At 39.6% G+C, this 26,735-nt stretch overlaps 1 protein-coding gene across 4 annotated transcripts in view; it reads left to right on the forward strand.

Annotated features, from left to right (window-relative positions):
- CSTPP1 (centriolar satellite-associated tubulin polyglutamylase complex regulator 1) overlaps window positions 1-26,735 on the forward strand; it is a gene marked incomplete at its 5' end in the record, with an annotated part of 164,029 nt that overhangs the window by 30,671 nt on the left and 106,623 nt on the right. For 2 of the 4 annotated variants that reach the window (XM_079788551.1, XM_079788554.1), the window contains one exon: window positions 9,088-9,190. The exons of the other annotated variants lie outside the window; for them this stretch is intronic. In XM_079788551.1, the coding sequence (XP_079644677.1) occupies window positions 9,088-9,190 (103 nt within the window). The remainder of the gene's footprint in view (window positions 1-9,087; window positions 9,191-26,735) is intronic. 4 annotated transcript variants of the gene reach the window in all.

A 26,735-nucleotide genomic window follows, 5' to 3' on the forward strand; every position in this document is an offset into this window, starting at 1 on the left:
TCAAAGGGTATAAAAAATAAACGAGTCATGGTTCCTATCTGTATTTAAGGAGTAGGATGATATTGGAAAAATTAAAATAGGTGTTTAGGGAGTTCAGGAAAAGGAAGGTTGCTTCTGGCTGGGAGAGAATCAGGGATCTCTTCATGAAGAAGGTGGCATTCCAATTGAGCCTGGCAGGAAAGGTAGGCTTGGACAGTGCAACATTCCTAAGAATGATGAAGCAAAAATTATGTCAGCCTGTAAAAATAAAGTCCAAAATACATTTTTATAGGATACTTAGGAGTTTTACACCATTAATTTAGATATGTTCAGATAAATTAATATGTTGGCATGCGTTTTCTATGTAAACTAAACTCGGGACTCTCTGTCTAGCCTGTGCTCTTCACCCTATATGACATCTGTGCACTTTGGCCTAGGCTTCTGGGGCATCTATAAATATCTACACTAGAAATACTTTACTTTCATAACAAAAATAGAAACTTGAAGGGATTATTGAGCATTATTATGAGCCACATTTCATAAGTAGAATGTAGACATAGTTCTGAGTGGGGACTGACGTATGAGACTGTCATTTGAAAAACAATCCCCACCTTCATACAGAGGCAGTATCAACCAGAAGAGAGAGGAATTCTAAGCCCATGAATTTTCAGCGGCCTTAAGGTAGAACTCTTCTGTATCTTTCTGCCATTAGATAAAATGAGATCCTGTTACTGTTTTGTGAATTGTGAGTGCCAACTGATTTTAATGGAAAAGTTTGAATGCAAAATGCCAAGTAATGATGTTATTGCATTAGTACCTAATGTAGGTGCAGTAATATCACTAATCCATGTAGTCATAGTTAAATTTCATATTACCAAATTTAATTGCTAATAATCTATAAATTCATGTTTGCCTCAAAGGCTAACCATGACTATATAGCACAATTAATTTTCACCCTGTAACTTTAATATTTTTTGGCCTGGCATGACATAAGTGGTACATGATGTATTCCCTGTTTGTCAATGTATAGGTGTTGTTGTTGTTTTTTAAAACCTGGTTCTGGAAAATCGTTTTGTGAATGTTTATGGAGTTGATTTGGTAACTATACTGCTCTTTGAGTAACTATTTTGCAAAGCTATTGTGATGACAATTTTACTTGGGTTCTTCATATGTCCCATAGATTGTAACTGTGGGAAACTTAAGTGCCACTTTAAATTTCTCTGACATTCAGGCAGTACATTTTGTTATGGTGAGCTAGCTAAGTGCTTTAAGTTTGGACCTCTGTAAAAGCCTCCTTAAAAAATGCAAAACTCCAACCTACTAATTCTGGAAATATGGAAGCAATATGATTTAAGCACTTAGCCTTAATTGACGTCCCCAAAATATTAACAATCATCAGTGTTAGGAAGGAGGAGGGAGGAGGGAAGGATTATGGTTGACTAGGACTGTTTGAATGTCAAAGCACTCAGCTTTGCACAGCTGTTAACTTATCTATTGGTTGAGGTAAGTAAACTTTAGCTTTCCATCCCCTACTTTACATAAAGATCTTTAGTCACCTCTAGTTTCTGGTTGTCACAGGTGATGTTAACACATGTGTAATGCTTTGCTTGTCCCTGGCTTGTCTTTTAGTATTTGAGTTTGACTAGCTGTATAGCAGTGGTTTGGATGCCCAAAAGTGATGTATTAGTTTTGTCTGTTTTATAATAAGCTATTAATGTAAAAGGTATTTCCTTAATTTTAAAATTTGTTCTTAGAAAATTCCATTTGACCCGGGTCCGGGTGAGGCCGCGCCCCTGGGTCCGGGAGAGGCCGTGCGCCCCTGGGTCCGGGTGAGGCCACGTGCCCCTGGGTCCGGGTGAGGCTGGGTCCCGGGTCTGGGTGAGGCCTCGCGCCCCCGGGTCTGGGTGAAGCTGGATCCTGGGTCCGGGTGAGGCCGTGCGCCCCTGGATCCGGTGAGGCTGGGTCCTGGGTCCAGGTGAGGCCGCGCCCCTGGGTCCAGGAGAGGCCACGCGCCCCTGGGTCCGGGTGAGGCCACGCGCCCCTGGGTCCGGGAGAGGCCACGCGCCCCTGGGTCCGGGTGAGGCTGGATCCTGGGACTGGGTGAGGCCGCGCGCACCTGGGTCCGGGTGAAGCCGCGCCCCTGGTTCCGGGCGAGACCAAACCAGAAGGAGTCGGACCTGCATTACCACCATTTGTCCACCATCCAGAGCTGAAAAGTCAGTGCTGACATGTACACATAAGGAACTGGTGGACATTGAAATTGGGTCTCAAAAGAACTGTTGGTCCAGAAAGAAACTTACTACAGACTGATTCATTTGCCTGTCAGCATAACTATTATTGCTCGTCTCACATTCTGTTCTTATAAGTATATTTCTAGTAACACATGATCTCACTCATCTAGGGGAAATGATGAACAACATAGACTGATGAACAAGAACAGACCCAGAAACAAGGAGGCATCGATCGGACTGTCGGGCCTTAGAGGGAGGGTAGGGGAGGGTGGGGGTAGGGGGGAGAGATCAACCAAAGGACTTGTGTGCATGCATACGAGCCTAACCAATGGTTAAGGACAACAGGGGGGTGGGGTGGGGGATGGGAATGGGGGGATGAGGACAAATATGTGACACCTTAATCAATAAAGAAATAAAAAAAAAAGAAAAGTCCATTTGATATAAGTAATGTTGCATAACTCTTGAAAAGCTGCAATAGCCCTGGCTGGTTTGGCTCAGTGGATAGAGCGTCGGCTTGCCGACTGAGGGGTCCCGGGTTCGATTCTGGTCAAGGGCACATGCCTGGGTTGCGGGCTCAATCCCCAGTAGGGGGCATGAAGGAGGCAGCCGATTGATGATTCTCTCTCATTGATGTTTCTATCTCTTCCTCTCCCTTCCTCTCTGAAATCAATAACAACATATTAAAAAAATAAAGGCTGCAGTATAATGTTGTGCAGACCAAAGACATGGATTCAAATTCTGTCTCTGCTGCTCACTCTTTAGATAAATTACACATATGAATCTTCCTTTTTTATCTATAAAATTGAGATGAAATAAAATACCCATTTCATAGTATTGAAAATTAAATACACTAATACCCATAAAATGCTTAGAATGCTATTATTTTGTAGGAAATGGGTTTGGTTTTTAACTTGTCCTGGATTATTTGAATCTTTGAAAATAATTACATAGTAATTAGAAATAAACATTTTTAAAAATGTAAAGATCATGCCAGTACTTCAACTGTCTGGTTTCCCAATTTAAGCTTCTTTTCTAGTATTAACAATGGAAAGCCAACAATATCTAGATAATACAGTGTTAAATGGGATACACTATAAGTGTTTAGATTTTTCTTGTTTTTGTTTGTTTGTGTTTAAATATGGAATGCTTCACAAATTTGCATGTCATCCTTGTGCAGGGGCCATGCTAATCTCTGTATCATTCCAATTTTAGTATATGTGCTGCTGAAGTGAGCACTCTTGTTTTTATTTTTGCTTTTGAGAGTTAGGGCATGGGCTTTGGAGTCAAATCTAAATTTGAATCCTAGCCCAGCCATTTATTAAGACTTTGAGCAGGTTCCTTAACCTTTCTGAGCTTCAAAAACAGTTTACTACCTACCTCATTGGGTTGTATAAGGATTGCATGTGCTAGTTTTCCTCATTTCCCCATCTCCTTTGATTAAAGGAAATTGGTCGAGTGTGGTCTAAGATCAAAGATGGTCATGTATGGGTGATAAAATATTTCCCCAGAACATTCTATATCCCTAGATCAGGACATACCATAAAGACAGAGGATGTAAGTAATTAATTTTAAAGGTCTATTAATTTTTAAACCATTAAGCTAAGTCTTTGTATTTAACAAGATCAGTACTGTATCATATTAGTGATTTATAAATGATATTGAACTTGAATTTTTTTAAGTTTACATTTCAGATTGTTGGTTAATAGCAATAATTTTTTTTTAATCTCAGAGGACTGCCTTAATTTAATTCAACATTTATTTGTGCCAACCAGCATCTGACTCTCAGAGGCTTCAAAAACCAAAATGTCTCTCAAAAGCACTCTGGCAAGGGAGGAAAAAGTCATATTTAAATTGAATATATATATTCTGCTTTTCTCTTACACTGCTATTGCTGTTGTGTATATTTATTAATATTACATATAATTCATGTGAATATTTTTCCAGTGAGACTTGTTTATTCTAGTATGGGAACTCTGTATTAAATAATAAGAGTGGTCTAACTAATATTGTAGGTGGAAATTCTAGTTCCCTCAAGCAAAAATTTCCAAATGGGACCCCTTATCATTTAATTGCAAAATAAACAACTAATACTTTGATGGTATTTAAGCCTTGGAAAGGAGTAAAAAGAAATAATTTTGGACTTTCCCCATATAAATTAGAGTCTTCTGAGCAGCAGTTAATAAGTGAATGCTTCCCACATGTTTAAAGGCTATAACTGAAATGGGTATATGATTATGTGTATTATTATACAGTGGTGGGCAAAAGTAGGTTTACAGTTGCACTGTGACATTCTTTTGAGTTAATAAAGATATTGTAATCATCAGAACCTACATGTCTTTTTCCATATGAACAACTATAAACCTACTTCTGTCTGCCCTGTGAGTGTATGGTTTTATATAGCCCAGGAATTTTTGAAGATAATCTATAAATATATTTGGTTGAATGAACAGAACTATAAATAAGTGAGTAGAAGGCTATAGAAGTTTGGTCTCTTGGGGTGCATTAGCATTGAAACCCTATTGTCTTGTGAGTTTTGCAGTGTCGTGGAGGGGTACATAGTAATAATTAATAACAATAATAAAAATAGCCTATATTTATAGCACACATATTATGTGTCAAGCAATATGCTAAGATTATTACATACATTATTCTATTTACTCCTCACTACAACCTTAGATGGTAGCTACTATTCTCCAATTTTCTAGAAAAGGGCAGGCAGAGAAATTAGGTAACTTGTTTAAAGTCACATAGTTAATAATTGCCAGAGCTAGTAATCAAATTGAGGTCAGCCTGACTCCAGAAACCTTTTATAGCAGGAGCGTCTCTGGTATAGAGATTAATAGATCAGGAGGTGACCCAACAGAACCAAGACATTTCTGATCCACAACTTCCTTCACTTGAGAAGTTCATGTGAAGATCATACAGTGTTTACTTGTATTTCACTTGGATTTTTCAGGGCAGCATGTTCAAGTTATAAATGTTTATCTCAGACAGAGCTCCTATCTGAGCAAGACATGGATGCTTGGGCCTCAGTGTGGATTTCAAAACAATAGAGCCTTATTGGTACATGTTAGAAAACATACTTAATTCTGGTCTTGTGGAAGTCCCAGCAAAGCAAAAGAGAAAATGGCAATCTGAAATGATTTTCCTTTTCCAAAAGGGCAGCTAAGGTGCCCATATATCTTTGCCCTCCGGGGATGCAGGTGTGCAGTTTGTATTCTTTAATCATTCACACAAATTAAAGCATATTCCTTTGCATTTAAAAAGTAATGTAAAATGACATTCTTCATGTTTTATTGCCAGGCAAGAGCTTTGAACTTCTGTTTCATTGAAGTTTGATAAACTGCAAGGGTTTTCCAGGATTGGGTGGTGCACTTAACCACAAAGGGAACATTGGACTGATAAGAGCTGCAGGTGAAGGAAACCGCCAGAGAACAGCAATTAGAGTTCTTCACACTGTCTTGTGTGAAATTCTCAGAAGGGAGGAACCTTTTCCTGCCTCTGCTGGCTCTTCTTAGCTGCTTCTCTTCTCCCACTGATAAAAGAGCACCAGGGCTTTCTGTTTCCACTTTGTGAACTAGGGTGGGTAGGGTGGGATGGTTCTTAAGGTCTAACTTCATACAAATGTTGATTGCCCCCCCCCCCAACATATGAGTTCATATAGACACAAATGGGCATCTCTCAGGTGATTTTATTATCAACATACACCCCTGCCTTTGTCTATGTGTAAAAATCATATTTACTTCCAAACTATTACAAAATGTCAATGGTGAGTCAGTATGGTATAGTGTTAAGAGCAGAGGTTCTTGGTAAGAGGCAAACTTTGGTTTGAATCTTGGCCTCTCTTTTACTAACAGCTTGATCTTGAGCAAGTTACTTTAATTTTATAAATCTCAGTTCTCCCATTTGTAAAATGGAAATAATAAAAACTCCTATCATAGAATTGTTGTGAAGACTAAATAAAATAATGCCTGTAAAAGAATTAGCCCAGTATCTGGCACATTGTTGTTTAATAAGTTTCACAGGTGCTCAAAATTGGTAGCTGTTATTATTATTATATTAAACTCTAAACATCTGATTGGTAGATTAAGCAGGTATAGTCCCTTGTTTTTCTTTCTTTCTCTTTCCCTCTCTCTCTCTCTTTTTTAAATAGTTTGTTTTCCAGAAAATTCCTTCTGTCTTTCTAGGAGGATAAAAGTACTTTGATTCAAACATTCCTCCCTTAAAGGGCTTTCACACTTACTTGTGCCCGTGGAGCTAGGGAGAAATAACATGATTTGCTTCTAAGTATGGCAGAGCGCTTTCATTTCTACCATTTAAAAAAATCCTGTACTCGCCTTAGGTAGATCTAAGTCATAGAAGCCTATATAGACAAAGCAAGAAATATTTTTGTAGGGTCAGAATAAGTGGGTGGAAGAAGGGAAGGAGAATACAGAAGTGAAAATATAGCTGATTTTAATGTTAGCTTGGCTGTTTCTTCTCTCAATTTAATATGTACTTAATTATAAAACAATTAATACCAGAAATTGGCATGTATTATCTCAGAGCTTCATCCAGTTTTGCCATTTCTTAGAGAAGTAGTTTTCCACTTGGAAACTGTTGATAAAGCACTGATTTTGTCTTCACATCTTTTGGGGGTGGAGAACCTTTGCAATGATTGATGGTTGTTAGTTGTGGGAAGCACTCAAATGAACAGAATAAGTAACAGAATGTAAACATGTCGCTCATGTGGACTTTAGGCTGGTGCACATGTGGTGGAGCCCTAGGTCACCGTTGTTAAATGAAGACTCTCAGAGTAGAGCTGGGATAGATAAACTTGTTTGCTTCATAAGTGTTACTGGACCACCAGCATTTTAGGAATAGTTTTGTGAAATACTCATTTTTATTAATTTTAGGTAATTTATCCATATTTTCTTAAAGGATAAAACTATGAAAGAGGCAGATGTCCATCTTGGCAGCAACTTTGTGGAATTGTGTTTTGTCAGGATATTCATCACTTTGGGGTTTTTTATTCTCACTACTCCAAAAGAAAGTTGTGATTAAAATAAAAATGTTTTTGGATGGTAAGTGGAAAACACTGAGTTGGAAGTTTTTATGTGAAGTGTGCCTTCGATACCATTGTCATACCTCTAAAGTTACAATTCAGGAGGAGGAACAGTCATTAGTTGAGCACCAGCTATATCCGAAGCTCTGGCCTTTGTTGTTTACTGAAGTAGACACTCAATAGCGCTTTGAGATGGGCTTTTAAGAAAATACATTATCAAGCAAGCCAAGGACTCTGGTGTTTTACATGCATTACCTTATTTAATTCTTATAATCCTATGGTGTGTAGGTACTAATAATATTGTCATAACTAACAGTTAGTATTATTGTCCACTTTTTACATGAGGAAGTAGGCTTGGAGAATAATTTGCTCAACGTCATACAGCTAGGAATTGGTAGGGCTGAAAATGGAACTCAGGTCTCTCTAAACTCCAAAGCCCATGTATTTAACCAGTGATTCTTTTTAAAATATATATATTTTTATTGATTTCAGAGAGGAAGGGAAAGGGAGAGAGAGAGATAGAAACATCAGTGATGAGGGAGAATCATTGATCAGCTGCTTCCTGCACGCCCCACACTGGGAGCCTGCAACCCAGGCATGTGACCTGACTGAGAATCGAACTGTGACCTTCTGGTTCATAGGTCGATGCTCAACCACTGACCCACACTGGCTGGGCTTAACCAGTGATTCTTAAACTTCACCATATATAAGAAGCATCATGGGTACTTGTTAAAAATTACTGGGCTTCAGTTAGAAATTTAAGGTCACTAAGTCTGGGATGGTGCCAGCTTATAAATCTGCATTTAACAGGGTATCTCAGATGTTTCAGATCAACAAGTTGATTGATCATATTTTGAGAAAAAGTTAAGTTTCTTTCCACATAGGTGCAGATTAAATAACTAAGATTAATCTACCAAAGACAGAGCCATGAATCAAAACACATTTCTTTCTCATTTTAATACTCAGACCATTTCTGAGAAGCCCATGATTAATCTGTATATTTAACAGTCACAATAAATGCAGAAAAATAACTTCTGATAAATTGAGCCACACAGATTTTATTTATTATCTTCCAAGGTTAATAGTTTATAACACTAGTTTTCACAATCTTTAAACTTTTCTAATTTTTTATTAAAGAATTGAGTTTTCTTGCCCTAGCCAGTTTTGCTCATTGGATAGAGCATCGGCCTGTGGACCAAAGGGTCCTGGGTCTAGGGCAAGTACCTCGGTTGCAAGCTCCTTCCCCTCCTGGGTCCTGGTCAGGGCGTGTGCAGGAGGCAACCAATCGATGTGTTTCTCTCACATCGATATTTCTCTCTTTCTCTCTCTCTTCCACTCTCTCTAAAAATCAATGGAAAAATATCCTCAGGTGAGGAGAAAAGAAGAGAAGAGAAAAGACAAAAGAAAAGAAATGGAAAGAGTTTTCTTTGCAATCAGATCATTTATGCTTTGGGCACTCTTCCCTGGAATAAGTTCTGAGACATACAGAAAATGAAAGCGGGTGGAAGGAAATGGGAAGAAAAGAACTTCCAGATATATCTGCTAAAGCTCCTCTATAGCTCTCCCTCATCACTGAAATGAAGTATTGATGCTAATAGCCAACCAGATGGCAGTAAGTCATGTGCTACATCATGTCCAATTCTACCCTTTGGGACCATAGGTCCGTTAGGGCCAGCAAGTTTGGTTGGCCTATTTCAGTCCATTAACTAAGGTAGAGGCAACATCTTGACTGACTTTCATGGCCTCCAGTTGGAATTGGGAGAACTTTTATTTTTTACTTTTCTCTCTCACTTTTCTTTTCTCTCTCTCTCTCTTTTTTGTTTTTTTTGGCAGCTCAGCGACATGTCCTCACGTACATGGAGGATGCAGTGTGCCAGCTGCTAGAAAATAAGGAAGATGTTAGCCAATATGGTATTGCCAGGTTCTTCACTGAATAGTAAGTATGTGAATGCTTTGCCAATAGGGTGAGCCCAGAGAAGGCACTTGGAAACAGGCAAGGTGCATGAAGAATAGAGCAGGACAAGGCTGATTATGAGGTGGCAGTGAATACTTAGTTTTGGTAGGCTGGTCCAGGGCTGCCCAAATATGTTTTAGAACATGCCCTTGGAGCAGCTAGTTTTGTCCAGTGATAAGTTTCATGATGGTCATGACTACAGAAGCTCAGCAACTGCTTGTTTGATTTATTAAATCTGTTTCTTTAGATCCCTCTTATAATTTTTAACCTTCTACGTAATTCAAAATATTCACTCTGATTTCCTTTAGTAAGTGTACCTTTAGCTTATGTATTTCATGGCTGGTTTTTTCATTGAAATGTTTAGGATGATGTTCCCTTGCAGTTTTCTTTCTGTAGGATGCTGTATCAATCACATAATGATTTAAGAGTATTTCTAAAGGCAGGGCATCATAGATTATATCTTTGAAGGGTTATACTTCTTTGTATAGTGTGCTTGGAGTGTGTAAAAGTCAAAATGATTGATTTTTTTTTTTAGCTAATGTTTTAAGGCTGAATCAGATAATCACTTTAAAACTCTTTGGTCATCATGAGAGGATTTGCTAAAGAAATACAAAGCATTATTTTTATTACTGATATGACATTATATGTTTACTAGAGGCTCAATGCACGAAATTCGTGCAAGAGTAGGCCTTCCTTCCCCCTGCTGCCGGCACCGGCTTCTCTCTGGCACCTGGGACCCAGGCTTCCCTCCAGCCTCCAGCAGACACCTGGGACCTGGGCTTCCCTTGCAGCCTTGGCTTCATCCAGAAGGTCATCTAGAAGGACATCTGGTCTAATTAGCATATTGTGCTTTTATTATTATAGGTATAATAATTTGAAGTCTCTTTCCTTTTGTTCTAATTTTTTGGGAGCATTCTAAGAAAGGAAGAATCTCCTCTTACAGGTTTCTATTTAACATGAATCATGAACTCCTCCTGGAAAACAGATTTTTTTCTTTTTTTCTCCAGAGGTTCCTTGGAGAACAGACAACTATTCTAATGGGTTGTTGTTAGGCGAATTCTTTTTTAAAAATCCTCACCTGAGAAGTAGCTTGGAGAAAGGAAGTGGGGAGGAGGGGAAGAGAGAGAGAGAGAGATCGAGAGATCGGTTGCCTTATGTATGTGCCCTGACCGGGGATTGAACCAGCAACCCTGCAGTGCACAGGACAATGCACAATCAACTGAGCCACTCCAGACAGGCTAGGGGAATTCTTGACTCTCCCAAACTCTTTTGCTGAACAACAGGTCTCACAAGTAAAATCTATATTTCTTATGAATTGGAATTTCGTTTCTGGGAAAAACAGGCTTTCCAGGAGCAGATCCAGTCCCTTTCCCAGTCTTTTAAGGAGGTAAAATAGAGAAAGGAATCTCAATTGTTCTCATGATGTGGTAAGCAAACAAGGTGGACAGGGAATAAAGACTGAGATTGAATAGTCTTGCTTGCTTTTACAGAACTGACAAGCCTAGGAGTTAAGTTTCTAGGCCATTTAATCTGTACCAGCACCCTTGAGGCTCCTTGCCAAGTGAAATATGATTCTTCTGGGGCAATGCTTCTTCCTTTTTTTTTTTTTTTAATTTACTCCCCCACCCTCATCTCCTTTATAAGTCTTTTCCCTATTATACTGGTTCCTTGAGGGTAGGCATCATTTCTTCTTCATCTTTCTATTCCTAGTGCCTGCCACAATGCTTAGCAACTAATAGATATTGGTACATGTTGAATCAACAGCTATATCTATATTTTGTTATTGCATATTATACTCTTATTCTTGATCTTGTTAAAAATAAAGAATATCTCTTGTTTTTCTTTTTTGTTGATTCTTTCTTCTTTTTATTTATTTTTTTAAAATATATTTTTTATGATTTTAGAGAGGAAGGGAGAAAGAGAGAGATAGAAACATCAATGATGAGAGAGAATCATTGATCAGCTGCCTCCTGCACCTTTCGTACTGGGGACCGAATCTGCAACCTGGGCATATGCCCTGACTGGGAATTGAATCGCAATTTCCTGGTCCATAGATTGATGCAAGCCATGCCAGCTGGGCTGTTGATTCTTTTTTATAAAGCTCTATATTTGTCATTTAAGAAGCTGTATACCATGTGTATAACACTCAAAAGTGAACCCTACTGGTCTGTGTAACTGATACTGAACTCTAGTGAGTCAGTGGTAAAACGTATAACCCTCAGAATGCTATTGATTGTAGCTTTTATCTACCAATACACTGTGAAACACTCAAGATTTTCCACAGCGCGATAGAAATCTAGTTGCCGAGTGATCTGTTTCTTGTCTTCAGGAAACTAAAACTACATAATGTATGTGAATGGCACATACCTGAGACTTCTATAACTCTGAGATACCATATTGGCCTGAGGCAAGTTATTTTGGGAAGTGAACAAGTATCAAAGCTCCAAAATCCTTTAAAAAACACACACCCACAAAACTTGAAAGATGTTGAAGCCTGCTGGAATAGGAATTAGTATTTTGTGGACAAGACTTGGATCAGTAGAGGCTACTGATTTTGCTTTGATTTGTGAATTTTGTTTAGTGAAAAGCCTTTTTTAGGAATCTTGATTATATTGATTCATAGAAACATGATGAAGTGAAAAGAACACTGCCCTAGGAAGCAGAGATCCTTATTCTTATAAGTCCTCACTTTATAATCTTGGTCAAATTTCTGAAATTTTCTGAGCTTCAGTTACCTCATCTATGAACTGGATATAATAAAGTCTTACATGCCAATAATGATAATATAGTAATTATATTTTATAATAAAGATTTTTTATTAAACTCATGCTATGTCTCAGCCACTATAATTCTTTGGACTATTATTATCTCTATTTTATAGAGGAGGAAACAGACTCAGGAAGGTTAAAATAGCTTTTTTAAGTTCACAAGCGAGTAAGAGACAGAGTTAGGAATCAAGTCCTGTTTGTGGTATTATAAAAGTAGTATTCTCCACTGTCTCCCAGTCACTATACTGCCTAATCTTGCTGGAAGCCTAACCAGATAATATTCTGAGGTGTCTTCTAGCTATACTTTCTAAATTATTTTAATTTTCCCGCATGAACTATTACATGATCTTATCTGGTGACTTCAGTTCATTGCCATTTTAATATTTAGCATTGGGGGATACAACTGGAGCTGGTTCTAAACAATAGGAAACACTTTTTAAAATATGTTAACCGAACACTTCCATCTCTCAGTTTCAAATTCACACATTGAGATTTTCATACTCTTTTTTGTTTTGTTAATCCTCACCCGAGGATATTTTTCCATTGATTTTTAGGGAGAGTGAAAGAGAGAGGGAAAGACAATGTATGAGAGAAACACATCGATTGGTTGCTTCCTACACAAGCCCTCACCTGGGCCTGGGCTAGGAGGAGCCTGCCAAGGTACATGCCCTTAACAGAAATTGAACCTGGGACCCTTTAGTTAGCAGGCCAACCTTTTATCCACTAAACCAAACTGGCTAGGGCAATACTTTTTTTTTTTTAATCCTCACCCGAGGATGTGGTTTTTTTTTATTGATGGGCGGGGGGAGGGAAGGGGGAAGGGGGTTAGGAGAGAGAGAGAAACATCAATGGGAGAGAGAAACATTGATCATTTGCCTCCCATATGCACTCCAGATCCGCAAGCTGGGTATGTATCCTGACTGGGAATCAAACCCGAGACTCTTTGGTGCATGGGATGATGCTCCCACCAACTGAACCATATCAACTGTGGAAAGATTTTCATATATTTAATGATGGATGATTTACCTTTAAACAATGATAGAAGTGCTCTTGTTTGTGGAAGGCTTTTCTGTTGCTTTTCTCTTCTGGGTATGCTTGCCCTCTCACCTGTGCTGTCACTCCTTGGCTGTTAGTGTTTTCCAACAAACCTATGATTGTTCCAGCAAATCTGGATAAGCTGTAAAACATGAGTAGCTAAGCTGTACTATGCATGTGTGTCTGCAAGACTGTGAGCTCTTTAGATCATATTTCTCTGGATACTCTTGAAAGAAGGATTCTAAATCCCGGAGGATTTTCTTTTATGTTGTATGCAACCTCTACTTCTGAATGTTGTCTTTCAACCAGTGGAAGGTAACAGGAATTAATATTTAGAGGTGCCACTCTAAGAATAGACCAAGTGTCAGCACCAGGTCAGGACCTCTGAAGAAGTACATCCAAGAAAATGAGGCTGGAGTAGCTGTAACTTAGAAACCACAGCAGAGTGTTACCAGGTTTTGTGGTAAAGAGAAAATGAGAAATGTGGTTTTTTAAGACATTGGAAAATAATGATGAGAGAAAAACAAGCTGAAATCTGAGAATTCCTATCAGGATTGGGAACCATTCTTTACAGGCTAAATTGATAGTTACAACACTGTGGTATCAGGGAGCTTGACCTCCACCTACTAATATAGAAAAGAATGATACTCTGTGGTCTTGGTTGGTGGGCCCAGGAGGGCTCTTTCTTATGATCAAGTGTCTTGGTTTTGTTTTTAAAAATGATGATTTTAGGTTCTTGGGGAAGTTTTCGTGATGACTGTTTTGGTCACAAGTACACAAATTACCTTCATTGATTGAAGTTTATTCTAAGGATATGTGAGAATATAAGATAACATTCATTCAGTAATTATTTTTGAGCCAGCCCCTACTCTGGGCCTGTGTGTACTAGGCAATGGAGATATAGTGGTGAACAAGACAAATAAGGTAATTACCTTCATGGATCTAAAGTTTTAGTGAGGGAAGCATTGGCTGGGTAGCTCAGTTGGTTAGAGTATCATCCTGGTACACCAAGATTGTGAGTTTGATCCCTGGTGAGGGCACATAAATGGTACAACAAATAGATGTTTCTTTCTCTCCTCTTCCCCTTTGCCCCCCCTCTCACTAGCTAAAATCAATAAAAAAATAAGTACATAAAGTTTTAGTGAGGGAGATAGTCAATAAAAAATTAAACTGATGATGATGATGACAGTAGCTAATAGTTAATAAATACTTGCTATGTGCTAGGCACTGTTCTAAGCTTATAATGTGTTATCTCATTTAAGTCTCATAATACTATGAGGTGGGGTATTAGTATTATCTTCATTTTACCCATTAGGAAATTCAAGCACACAAAAATAACATTCCTAAGGTTACACAGCTAATTACTGTAGCAAGATAAATAACAAGGAAATAATTTGGGTAATGTGATATATAGGATGGCCAGGAAGGCCTCTTGGAGGAGATGGCATTTCAGGGCTTATCCCATGGAATGACTGGCTCATCCCATCAGAGAGCCAGTAAGTGATCTCAGCTGAGGTGATTCACCTTCTTTTTGTCCACCTTTATTACCTAGGCTTATTTGCATACAACAAGTGGGGAATTTTATCTTTTAGGTTGCATACAACCTAAAAGATAATTTGATTTTATTTGCTGCTACTCAGAATAGAATACCCTTAATAGGGTCACAGAAAGCTACGTTATAGGTAATTGGCCTCCCTCATGCACTACTCATCTATATATATAAAAGCCCAGGGACTGGAACGACAGAACGACCGGAACAACTAGTGGTTATGACGTGCATTGTGGCAGCCAACCAGCCTGATTCAGGCCCTGATCAGCCCCCAACACCCCAATTGGGGGCGGGGCCAACCACCCACAGCCCCTCCCCCCTGCCGGCACGCCCCAATGGGCTCCCATTGGGGCGGGCCAGCCAGACCCCCACCCGTGCACGAATTCGTGCACCGGGCCTCTAGTATATAATAAGTGAAAGTAAAATAATTAGTCATCAAAATTATTGTCTAATACTAGAGGCCCGGTGCATGACATTTGTGCACTTGTGTGTGGGGGGTTCCCTAAGCCCAGCCTGCCCCCTCTCGCAGTCCGGGACCCCTCGGGGGATGTCTGCCTAAGTTGGCAGTCGGACATCCCCCAAGGGGTCCTTAGCACTGCTGCAGAGGTGGGAGAGGTTGCTGCCACTGCCGCTGCACTCGCCAGTGAGCCTAGCTTCTGGCTGAGCAGTGATCCCCTTGTGGGAGTGCACTGACCACTAAGGGGCAGCTCCTGTGATGAGCGCCTGCCCCCTGGTGGTCAGTGCGTGTCATAGCGACCAGTCGTTCCGCCGTTTGGTCGATTTGCATATTAGCTGTTTAGTTTATTATGTACTAGAGGCCCAATGCATGAAATTCGTGCAAGGGGCTCCCTCACAGCCCCTCGAAGCCTCGGCCAGCCCTCGCAGCCCTAGCTTCATATGGAAGGTTGTTCTGCTGTTTGGTCTAATTAGCATATTAGTTCTTTTTTAAAAAAAATATTTATTGATTTCAGAGAGGAAGGAAGAGGGAGAGAGAGATAGAAACATCCATGATGAGAGAGAATCATGGATGGGCTGCCTCCTGCAAGTCCCCCACTGGGGATCGAGCCCACAACCTGGACATGTGCCCTTGACCAGAATCGAACCTGGGACCTTTCAGTTCACAGGCCGATGCTCTATCCACTGAGCCAAACCAGCTAGGGCGCATATTAGTTCTTTATTATATAGGAGGATATCCTATCTAATAAAAGAGTAATATGCAAATTGACCATCACTCCAACACACAAGGTGGCTGCCCCCATGTGGTCAAAGATGGCTGCCCCCATGTGGACACAAGATGGCTGCCACAAGATGGCCGGCAGGGGAGAGCAGTTGTGGGCAATCAGGCCAGCAGGGGAGGGCAATTGTGGGGAACCAGGCCAGTAAGGGAGGGCAGTTAGGGGCGACCAGGCCTGCAAGGGAGGGCAGTTAGGGGTAATTGGGCTGGCAGGGGAGCAGTTAGGCGTCGATCAGGCTGGCAGGGGAGTAGTCAGAGTGTGAACAGGCTGGCAGGCAGAAGCAGTTAGGGGCAATCAGGCAGGCAGGCAGGCAGGCGAGCAGTTGGGAACCAGCAGTCCTGGATTGTAAGAGGTATCCCAGATTGGAGAGGGTGCAGGCTGGGGGATCCCCCCCATCCCCGTGCACGAATTTTGTGCATTGGGCCTCTAGTATGGTATAAATATGGAGATGGAAATACTTGCCAGTTCTTAGAAAAGTCCATCTGATACATATTAATCATCAGAATTCAGTGAGAAGTTGTATACCTGTTTATGTATATATACTCTTGTAAAAGATACCAACATCAAATTCCTTTTTTATTGTTTTGATTAGAATAAATCCATGAAATGTGAACTTCATTAACTCATTCTCAGATATAAAAAGGAGGTGTGCATGTTCCTAAATCACTCGAAATGTAACTTTAATGAAAACAATTCATGATTATAAAATATGTATTCTTCCTCTTTGTTTTTAAACAGGTGCTCTAAGCCCTATGAAAAGATGACCCACTTCTTTCCTAAGTAATCTAGAACAATCAGGGCGTAAACTTTTAAAGTTGGCAGATTTTTTTAGGATTATCCACCATCCAACATTTAAGTAATGTTGTTTTGGGTTCTTCTTGTGCTCATGGTAACAGAGGAGTGGAGATTTGGAGCAACAAGAAACACATCAGGACAAACCAGACGTCACTGATTTCCAAGTTCATAGCTTTGAATGAGGGATGGACTTGAGATGTTTCTGGGCCATTTCTGTTCCATGTTTTTCCTACTTATTTTTGTCAAACTGAGCCAAAATGTGGTGTGCTGAAGTAATGGTGACTAATCCTATTGTAAGCTTCTTCTAAAAGGGTAATGCTTCTCCCTAGTCCCACCCCATCTTTTTTCCATAGTTTAGTTCTTAGCTGGAGTTGTCACATTATAACAGAAAATTCCCCATTTGTCATCTGGATTCTCACAGACTCAGACAATTGCCAGGAATAGATTTTGCCTTGAGCTAACGCAATCCTATCCTCACTGTATTGGCCTAGGCACTTTTGTTAAGCCGTCATTTGTGAGATCTGTAGAGCATTCGGTTCTTCTCTATATTATTAGAAGTATCCCACAGCAAAAGGACTCCGGGGGGATGTAGTAGCGAGTTTAGAGTCACCAAAATCTATTTTGAAGCTTAAAATTTTAGCTACATTGAGGCTATAAGAAGCTACTTATTACTTAGAATTCATCCCTCTTCTTCAGTACCTTCATGTTTTGATTACAGGGAAACATCCAGCAGCACTTGACCTGGTGACTGAGGAAGCCATTTCACAGCCCACTGGTCCCTTGACTCATTTAGAAGTCAGAGTCAAAGGTTATGGAAGTAATAATTGGGCCCAGATTCTCCCCATAAGGAAAGACCTTACTTCCCCAACCCCTCCCTTTTTACAAGTTAAGAGAAACTTAGCTGTCGTGAAACCATTCAGTAAGAGGAAATGTAGGCATTCCATCCTTGACTGAAGTATTCTCAAGACCCAGTGATATTATTTCTGTTTTCATGGGAGCTGCTTTTATATGGGAGCTAGTATAAAATTTAGGTGTAACTCTACACACTAAATATTTTCCCTTAAAGAAACTATTTGATTTATTTTAATCTATAAAGAATATAAAGAATCTTTATTTGGTCCAATCCAAGTCCTGATATTCCTTCTCATACCACCCTCTGACCATTTGAAACTTTGCTTCATCAACAATAGAGCAATTTATCAGTGCTTTCAACTTCTTCCATGATTTTCTCAGAACTCTAGATCTGTGGTGCTGGCGGCACAGGCCTGGCGCAAGAGCAGGAAAGAATGACACAATCTGGCACCTTCAACCAGAAGGTTTTAATGAACTGGGATGGGGGTGGAAGGGATAGAGTGGAAGGAGGAGGGACAGTTAGGATTTTGGCAGCCACATAAAGGTTCTTCTTCCCTGAGAAAAGTGAAATGAAAATCAAATGAATCTTCTCTCTGTTACTATGATCTTCTAAGATGTTTGTCTGTCTCTGACCTTCCAGCCCCATGGCAGGTGCATCTTTACAGTCAGTGACTTCTCCACAAAACAACTTGTTTCTCAGGATCCCTCAAGAGGGGTCATGTTCAACTAATTTTCTGTCTGAGGCCATAGCTGTGATTCCTTTCTTCAACTCTCAGATGTAATTCTGACCAGCACAGTGGGAACTATCTTATCAGAAAAATGTCATGAGCACGTAAATTTATTTTAGGACACAATGGTCCAGGATTGCTGTGTTCTTGGGTTGCAACAGTAGGCATTGTTTCTGGGGTGGCCATAGAAACAGACTTAAATTCATCCCTTTGTCATTAAATAACATTAAAAACAAATGTCTTTGTTAATGTTCTTGTGTTATATTTTCCAAGGCAAGATCATAGCTAGGGATGATGATACCTATCTCATAAGGTGGTTAAATCAAGTGAAATGACATGTGTAGAATATATGGGTAGGTATAATTCATTTCCATTATGTTTCATTCCTCTTTAGCTCCAGTTTTGTGAGACTTTTGCTTCTCTCTTCATGGATGTCTTAGAAAAGGACAGTCTTCCTCTTCTTTCTCTTTAGTTGAAGATCTTGAGGACTTTTTAGTCTCTCTTGTTTTCGGTAACACCTTTTGCTTACCTTGCATTTTGTACACTTTTTTTAAGATTAAAAGCATTTGATGATTTTCTGCACATCTATTAGCTATTTAGTGTTACTCATGTCATTCATCATTTAGTTTATTCAGAGAATAGCCTAAGAACGCTTTTCTACATCTCCCCTCCCCCACCTATTACCTATTTCCTCATTTTACCCTCTTTCCTCTGGCTGCCAGCATTAAAAAATTCAAGGAGTAATGGGAGACCTGAGCCAATCAAGTCTAACTAACTTGTGTTGTTCCTATTCTTAGTTTCAGTGGTACAGTGATGTGCTCAGGGTAATGAAAAGCAGACATTCTCTGCTGAGGTCATTGCTCCTCATACTGGCAACCTGCTCCAGGAAGCTGTTTATCTGTGCTTGCCGAGCCAAGCCCCAGCCGCCAAACAGTTGGAATGTATTGAGAAACCACAGAGCCCAAAGAGAGAATGTTACACAGGCAGTTCCAAGCAGGGAGATATATTTACACCACACAAGCTGCAGTTTACATGTGTGGGGATAATTGTTCATCTGCACACTCTAATACTTCACCTTCTATGCAACATATATGCCTTGAGAACTACACTGCTATGCCAAATAGTCCTGAACTTGCCATAAGGAAAAAAGGGTATTATAGCAAATTTTATGTAAAGAACAGTTTTTTAAGGTAGTATTTTTCCGCGTCAAATTTAACGTTTAGAATCTTAAACTATATAGGCCTGGTCTCTAAAGTATCCCCAAACCCCATTCCTTGTATAGTTTTTCCAAGTAAATATTTTTTAATATCTTTAACATAATATCAAGTATTGTTACAGAGCTTCAAATGTGGCCTATACCAATAGGAATATAAGTTATGGTCACTTGCCTATAAAGGGATGTAATCTGGTTTAGAAGATAATGCTTATTTTTTTCTTGTTTTTTTTCTTTTTTCAAAGATGAAGGCACTTGATTAAAGGTATATTTGCAAATATAAAAGATTATTGCATCCTGGGTTCAATAAAGCCAAGTGGTAAGCAAGCTCTAAGGTCTTTTAATATGAGGAAGGACTTACAACATCATTTGAAACAAACATTTTTTAAATACAGTTCAAAATCCCATTACAATGAGCTTCAAACAAGTATCTAAGTGATTAATATGACTTTTTAAAAATATTTTGTGGTCGTGGGATGGGGCAAAGTAGTCGATATTATTGATGCCCATCCATAATTTTTTATTGGTGTCAGCTGTCCCTTCTCTAGAAAATTGGTCTCAGCCAAACAGGAGTTCTTAACACCTCCCCACCACCATGAGGGCATCACACAGCCAATAACTGACTGACACAGAAATGAGAAGGTCTGGTCTCCTTGCCTCAAAATGGGACTTGTGCTGAGTTGCAATTTTTGCTCCAGAGATCAGATTGAACCTGGATTCTCCTCCGACCCCATCACTTTCTCTTCTTAGAGCACTCCGTCAATGAGCTGTGGGCACCGAAATTCTCGTCTCAGGCTCTGCTTTCAGAGAACCTGACCTGTGTTGCCTATTGTCATTTTAGAAATAGTAATGTTGGTAATGAAATTACTAGAGTATTGTTAGTGGAAACTTAAACAGAAGGGTATTTGTTTAAGGACGTTACAGTCATGTGCTTCATGATCATGACATTTTGGTCAACAATGAACTGCGTGTACATTGGTGGTCCATAAGATTATACTGCATAGCCTAGGTGTGTAGCAGGCTGTACCATCTAGGTGTAGGATAATGCTTATTGATTAACAAATAATTAGGGAACAATTTAAGACCTTCTATAATGGCATTAAGTTGTGCTCTCAGAGTAAGAAGAAATAATTGGCACTAAAGTAGTTAAAGAAGGCATCATAGAGGAGTTTGTTTTGACATGTGTGATGATTAATTTTGTGTCAGCTTGACCAGGCTAACTTGTGCCCAGAAAACTGGTAGGACATAATTTCTGGATGTGTCTGTGGGGCTGTTTTCAAAAGAGATAAGCATTTGAATTGGTAGATTGAGTAGAGAAGATTGCCCTCACCAATGTGGATGGGCATCATCCAATTCATCAAGAGCCTGACCAGAGCAAAAAGGTGGAGGAAGTGTGAATTTGCTCTTTTTGCTTGAGCTGGGATATCCATTTTCTTCTATTTTTGGGACATCAGCACTCCTGGTTCTTGGGTCTTGAACTCATGCCATTGGCCCTCTCTCCACCTCCATTCTTGGGCTTTTTGGACTTGAACTGGGGCTTACACCATTAGCTCCCCTGCCTCTTGGACATTCAGACTGAGACTGAATAACAGCACCAACTTTCCTAGTTCTCTAGATTGCAGATGGCAGATCGTGGGACTTCTTGGCCTTCATAATCACAAAAGCCAATTCCATAATCACATAAGTTAAATCCCCTCTTATATATCTGCCCAGTGCATGGATTTGTGCACATTGAAAGGAAATTAATTAGAAGAAATATTTTAATATTGCTTTCGCCCTTTTTCTATAATAGAGGTGTCAGAGATGAAAGAAAATTAGTAAAATGTATATGAAAATGATATATAAATTGATTAATAAATAAACAATAACAACATGATATAAAAACAACAAAGACGTGATATAAAAACAACAAAAACATGATATAAAAATAACATTGATAAAAACAATGACTGATAAATTGATTAAACTTATTCTAATATTTCCCTGTATACCACATTAAGAGTAAAAACACTTTCAGAGTGCTTGACTAATTTCCCTTGTCATGAAGTATTTACAACTTTAACTTTAATGTCACACACTCTTTGAACTCGAGAGAAAACAACATATAATTGACCATGTCCGAAAACGGGTTCAGATAGGAATATTCCTACTCTGTCTAGCGTTTGTCCTTGTGATTTATTAATAGTCATCGCAAATGCTGGCAGCATGGGAAACTGTCTTCTAATTAATTTAAATGGGAGGCCAGTGTCAGACGGGGACAAATCAATTTTTGGAATCAGAACAACCTCTCTTTCCGCAGATCCTGTTAATACTTCAGCTTCGATTACGTTAGGTCGAAATCTTTTGATAATAAATCTAGTACCATTACAAAGACTCCATTTACTGTTAAGATTTCTCAGTAGCATGATGACTGCACCTAATTTCAATTTTAATTTATGACATAGCATTCTCGAAGGAGTAATACTATTAAGAAATTTGATATGAAAATTTTCCTTTTTGGCATCATCCGTTGAATCGATGGAATCATCACTCAGTTAGGTGTGAAAATCTCCATCAAGTATATCCAAAATTTCATCATTTAATTTATGAACGTGCTCATTTTTAGGACAAAGAACAGCATGTTTAGATATATTTTTAATATTATCTATAGATATACTATTTCCAAAGGTAGCTTCAATAATAGATCCATTACAAATCATTTCATGGGGGATTTTAATATGCATTCCAAGAGCTTCATATGTATCATGCATGCGCAAATCAATGTTTATTTTTAAATTGCCAGTGTGCGTCATATATACCTGCCGGTCGGTTGGTCAAACGGACAGATGGATGGTCAATCACTTAGCCTTTTGTATATATAGATACTGTTGGTTCTGTTTCTCTGGAGAATACTGACTAATACAACCTGGAAAGGTGAGTTGAATTTGGATAAGCAAAAAGGAAAGGAGAAATTTTTTTTGTGAATGAAAGCACTGTAGAATAGTGGTTAAGAACACAGATCTGCGTTTGAGGGCCTGCCACGTACTAATATGTGATCTTGTCGAACAGGTTGCATAGCCTCATTTATAAAATAGGGAGAGTCATCCCTAGACGATTTGCTCAGTGAATAGAGCATCGGCCCACAAACTGAAGGGTCACAGATTCGATTTCGATTAAGGTCATGTACCTCAGTTGTAGGTTCATCCCTGCCCTGGTCAGGGCATGTGTGGGAGGTAGTTAATTGATGTGTCTCTCTCACATCAATGTTTCTCCTTCTCTATCTCTCTCCTTCCCTTCTGCTCTCTCTAAAAAAAAATCAATGGGAAAAATATCCTCGTATGAGGATTAACAAAACAAAACAAAAGATAGGGAGGGTCATGTATAAAATTTTGTGTTACATGATTGTTGGAAGGATTAAATGAGATAATGAAAGTAAAGTGCTTAGCATTCTACCTAAGATATACTAAGTGTTGAATTAATGACAGCTATTGCTACTGTTGTACATTCTGGGTTTGGAAAATGTTTTGTTTTTTTAAAAATATATTTTATTAATTTTTTACAGAGAGGAAGGGAGAGGGATAGAGAGTTAGAAACATCAATGAGAGAGAAACATCGATCAGCTGCATCCTGCACCCTCCCCACTGGGGATGTGCCTGCAACCAAGGTACATGCCCTTGACCAGAATCGAACCTGGGACCCTTGAGTCCGCAGGCCAACACTCTATCCACTGAGCCAAACCGGTTAGGGCTGGAAAATGTCTTAATGATATGTATTCATCATTGTAATATCAAATAGAGTATTTTCACTGATCCAAAAATGCTCTATGCTCTGCCGGTTTATCCTCCACCCCATTCCAACCTCCATAGTCTTCACAATTTTGCCTTTTCCAGGGTGTTATATAGTTTTAATCATACAATATGTAGCCTTTTCCAATCGCTGTATTTTTTTTAATCTTTATTGTTCAGATTATTACAGATGTTCCTCTTTTTTCCCCCCATAACTCCCCTCTACCCAGTTCCCACCCTACCCCAGGCCCTCGCCCCCCCCACTGACCTCGTCCATAGGTGTAAGCTCTTTGTCCAATCTCTTCCTGCACTCCTACATCCCCTTCCCCCCCGAGAATTGTCAGTGCACTCCCTTTCCATGCCCCTGATTCTATTACATTCACCAGTTTGTTCTGTTCATCAGATTTGTTATTCATTTGATTTTTAGATTCACTTGTTGATAGATATGTATTTGTTGTCACTTTATTGTTCATAATTTTTTATCTTTACCTTTTTCTTCTTCTTCCTCTTCTTAAAGAATACCCTTCAGCATTTCTTATAATACTGGTTTTGGCAGTGATGAACTCCTTTAGCTTCTTGTCTGTGAAGCTCTTTATCAGACCTTCAATTCTAAATGGTAGCTTTGCTGGGTAGAGTAATCTTGGTTGTAGGTTCTTGCTATTCATCACTTTGAATATTTCTTGCCACTCCCTTCTGGCCTGCATAGTTTCTGTTGAGAAATCAGCTGACAGTCATATGGGTACTCCCTTGTAGGTAACTAACTGTTTTTCTTTTGCTGCTTTTAAGATTCTCTCTTTGTCTTTTGACCTTGGCATTTTAATTATGATGTGTCTTGGTGTGGTCCTCTTTGGATTCCTCTTGTTTGGGGTTCTCTGCACTTCCTGGACTTGTAAGTCTATTTCTTTCACCAGGTAGGGGAAGTTTTCTGTCATTATTTCTTCAAATAGGTTTTCAATATCTTGCTCTCTCTCTTCTTCTGGCACCCCCATAATTCGGATGTTGGTACGCTTGAAGTTGTCCTAGAGGCTCCTTACACTATCTTCATATTTTTTGGATTCTTTTTTCTTTTTGTTCTTCTGGTTGGGTGTTTTTTGCTTCCTCGTATTTCAAATCTTTGATTTGATTCTTGGGATCCTCTAGTCTGCTGTTGAATCTCTGTATATTATTCTTTATTTCAGTCAGTGTATGCTTAATTTCTGACTGGTCCTTTTCCATTTTTTTGGCATTCTCACTAAGATCCTTGAAGGTCTCACTAAGTTTTAGGATTGTTTCTAGAAGATTCTTGAGTAACCTTATAACTGTGGTTTTGAACTCTAGTATTTTGCTTTCATCCATTTCTTTCATTTGTGACATGTTTCTTTGTCTCTGCATTTTGGCTGCTTCCCTGTGTTTGTTTCTATGTATTGGGTAGCTGCTAAGTCTTCTTGAGTTGATAGAGTGGCCTTGTGTGGTAGGTGTCCTATAGGGCCCAGTGGCTCAGCCTCCCCAGTCACCTGAGGTGGACACTCTTGGTGCATCCCTTTGTGGGCAGTTTGCACAGTCTTGTTGTAGTTAAGCCTTGATGGCTATTGGTAACACTGGGAGAATTGACCTCCAGGCCAATTGGCTGTGAGGACCAGTTGTGTCTACAATGGAAGATCTTTTGTACAGGAGACACCCTTATGGGGTAGGACTTGCTTCACTGGGGCTTTGGTGCTCACTGACTCTGCCCCCTGAGTGTGTCCTTTTATTGATCTGAGGAGTTGTAATCTGGATGGTCCCACTCTGACTACTGGGTACACTGGCTCTTGGATCTCCAAGGAGGTGCAAAGTTAGCACTGCCTGGGGTCACCCAGCAGGAGCTACAGAGAGATCTGCAGATCCCTCCTCTTTGTATCAGGTTTGGAAGTGCCCAGACAAGCTGTGTAGCAAGGCAGACTGCTACTGCCAGATTGATTGCTTTGGGGCCCCCTGACCCAGCTGCTGCCTGTTTGACAGGTTTTAGGCTGAGAAAGGACAGGCCATTCATATGCAAAAGTGCTGTGCACAGCTTGGGTGGGGTTGTAAATTGGGTGGGGCAGGGTCTCAGGAAATCACCAGGGCGGAGCAAACAGCAATGGTTGCCAGTCAGCCCTGCACTTGAGAGTTCCCCGCGCAGAAACAATGACCACTGTGTGCACCTCCATCTGAAAGAAAGCCGCCCTTTTGTTCCTGTCCTGATGCCAGACAGTCCAGTTTCTCCCTGTATGTGTGTGGGTCCCCCCAAATCTCGCCCGGAACTGGAGTTCAGAGCAAGTGGGAGTTTGTATCTCCCTCCCGATTAAAAAAGCAGCGCCTCTGGATGCCAGCCCATTCTGTGCCTCCGCACCTCCTACCAGTCTCAATGTGCTTTCTTCTTTACCTCTTTAGTTGTAGAACTTCCACTCAGCCAGCTTTCCCGCAGTTCTGGATGATAGTTGTTCTGTCTTTTAGCTGTAATTTTGATGTGGTTGTGAGAGGCAGCAAGTACAGGTGTTTCCTATGTCGCCATCTTGGTTCCTCCCTCGCTGTATTTTTTAGTTCAAGAATTGCCATTCAGTTCTTCTTTTTTGGTTTCTTTACTAGGTCTTATCTTTCATTTGCTTGAATGTAGTAAAGCATAATTATTAAAAAGTCCATAATTCATTATTTGGATTCCCTGTGGGTCTGTGTCTATTATATATTCTATCTCTTGTGTGTGTGTGTGTGTGTTTTTTTTACTCCATTGTCTTATCTTATAATATACTTTTTTCTCCCTGTAGTTGAGAGCTGTACATTGTATATGAAAAATTGTAGAAATCATGTGAGGCCTAGAGCAATGTAATCTCCCTTCAAAGAAGATTTACATTTGTTTCTGGCAGATGGCCTGAGCACTATCAATCCTGGATTACCTCAATCCAATCAGGTGTTGAAATCATTTGAAGTTAGGCTAGCCCTCACGGAGGGTTAGGTATAGCTTTTCAGAAGGCCAACTAGGACCTTAAGGATTCACCAGAGTCCCTCCCTGTCTCTAGCCTGGATGGGTCCTGAACTCCTGTTTGTTTGTTTTTGTTTTTTTTTTTTTTGATCAACAAGCATCAAGAATCATTTGAAAACTCAGGAACTTAATTTTAATTCAAAATTATTACCTGCTCAATCTATCAGCTCCCTCTTTTATGACTGGCAGAGGCTCCTGGGACGATAGTGGGTGTAATAATACATTGTTTTTGAAGTGGTGATGAGTATAAATGATATTGTGAGAGACCTGGAACAATTTTAATGTGATATGAACATATTTAAGATTTCTGTTGTTTTAAAAAATCACAGATATTGCTAATTCTATGTTTACATTCATAATTGAAAGAAATACTAAATTCCAGTTAGAGGTTAGTAAAACTAAAGATTTGCTTTTTTTCATATCCAATTTTGTGGAATCCCTTGAATTCAATACATGGACCCTTCTGCTAAGAATTCCTGCCCATGGGGAAAAGTGGCTCCAAATGCTGGGCTCACCTATTTGTGTTTTTTCCTCCTCTTATAACTTGGCCTTGTCATTCTTCATTTGCCTTGGTGGCTTCAAACATATGTTTTTAATAATTTATCCAGTTTTTC

This window comes from Cnephaeus nilssonii (assembly GCF_951640355.1).
Source record: "Cnephaeus nilssonii genome assembly, chromosome: 13".
Classification (NCBI taxonomy): domain Eukaryota; kingdom Metazoa; phylum Chordata; class Mammalia; order Chiroptera; family Vespertilionidae; genus Cnephaeus; species Cnephaeus nilssonii.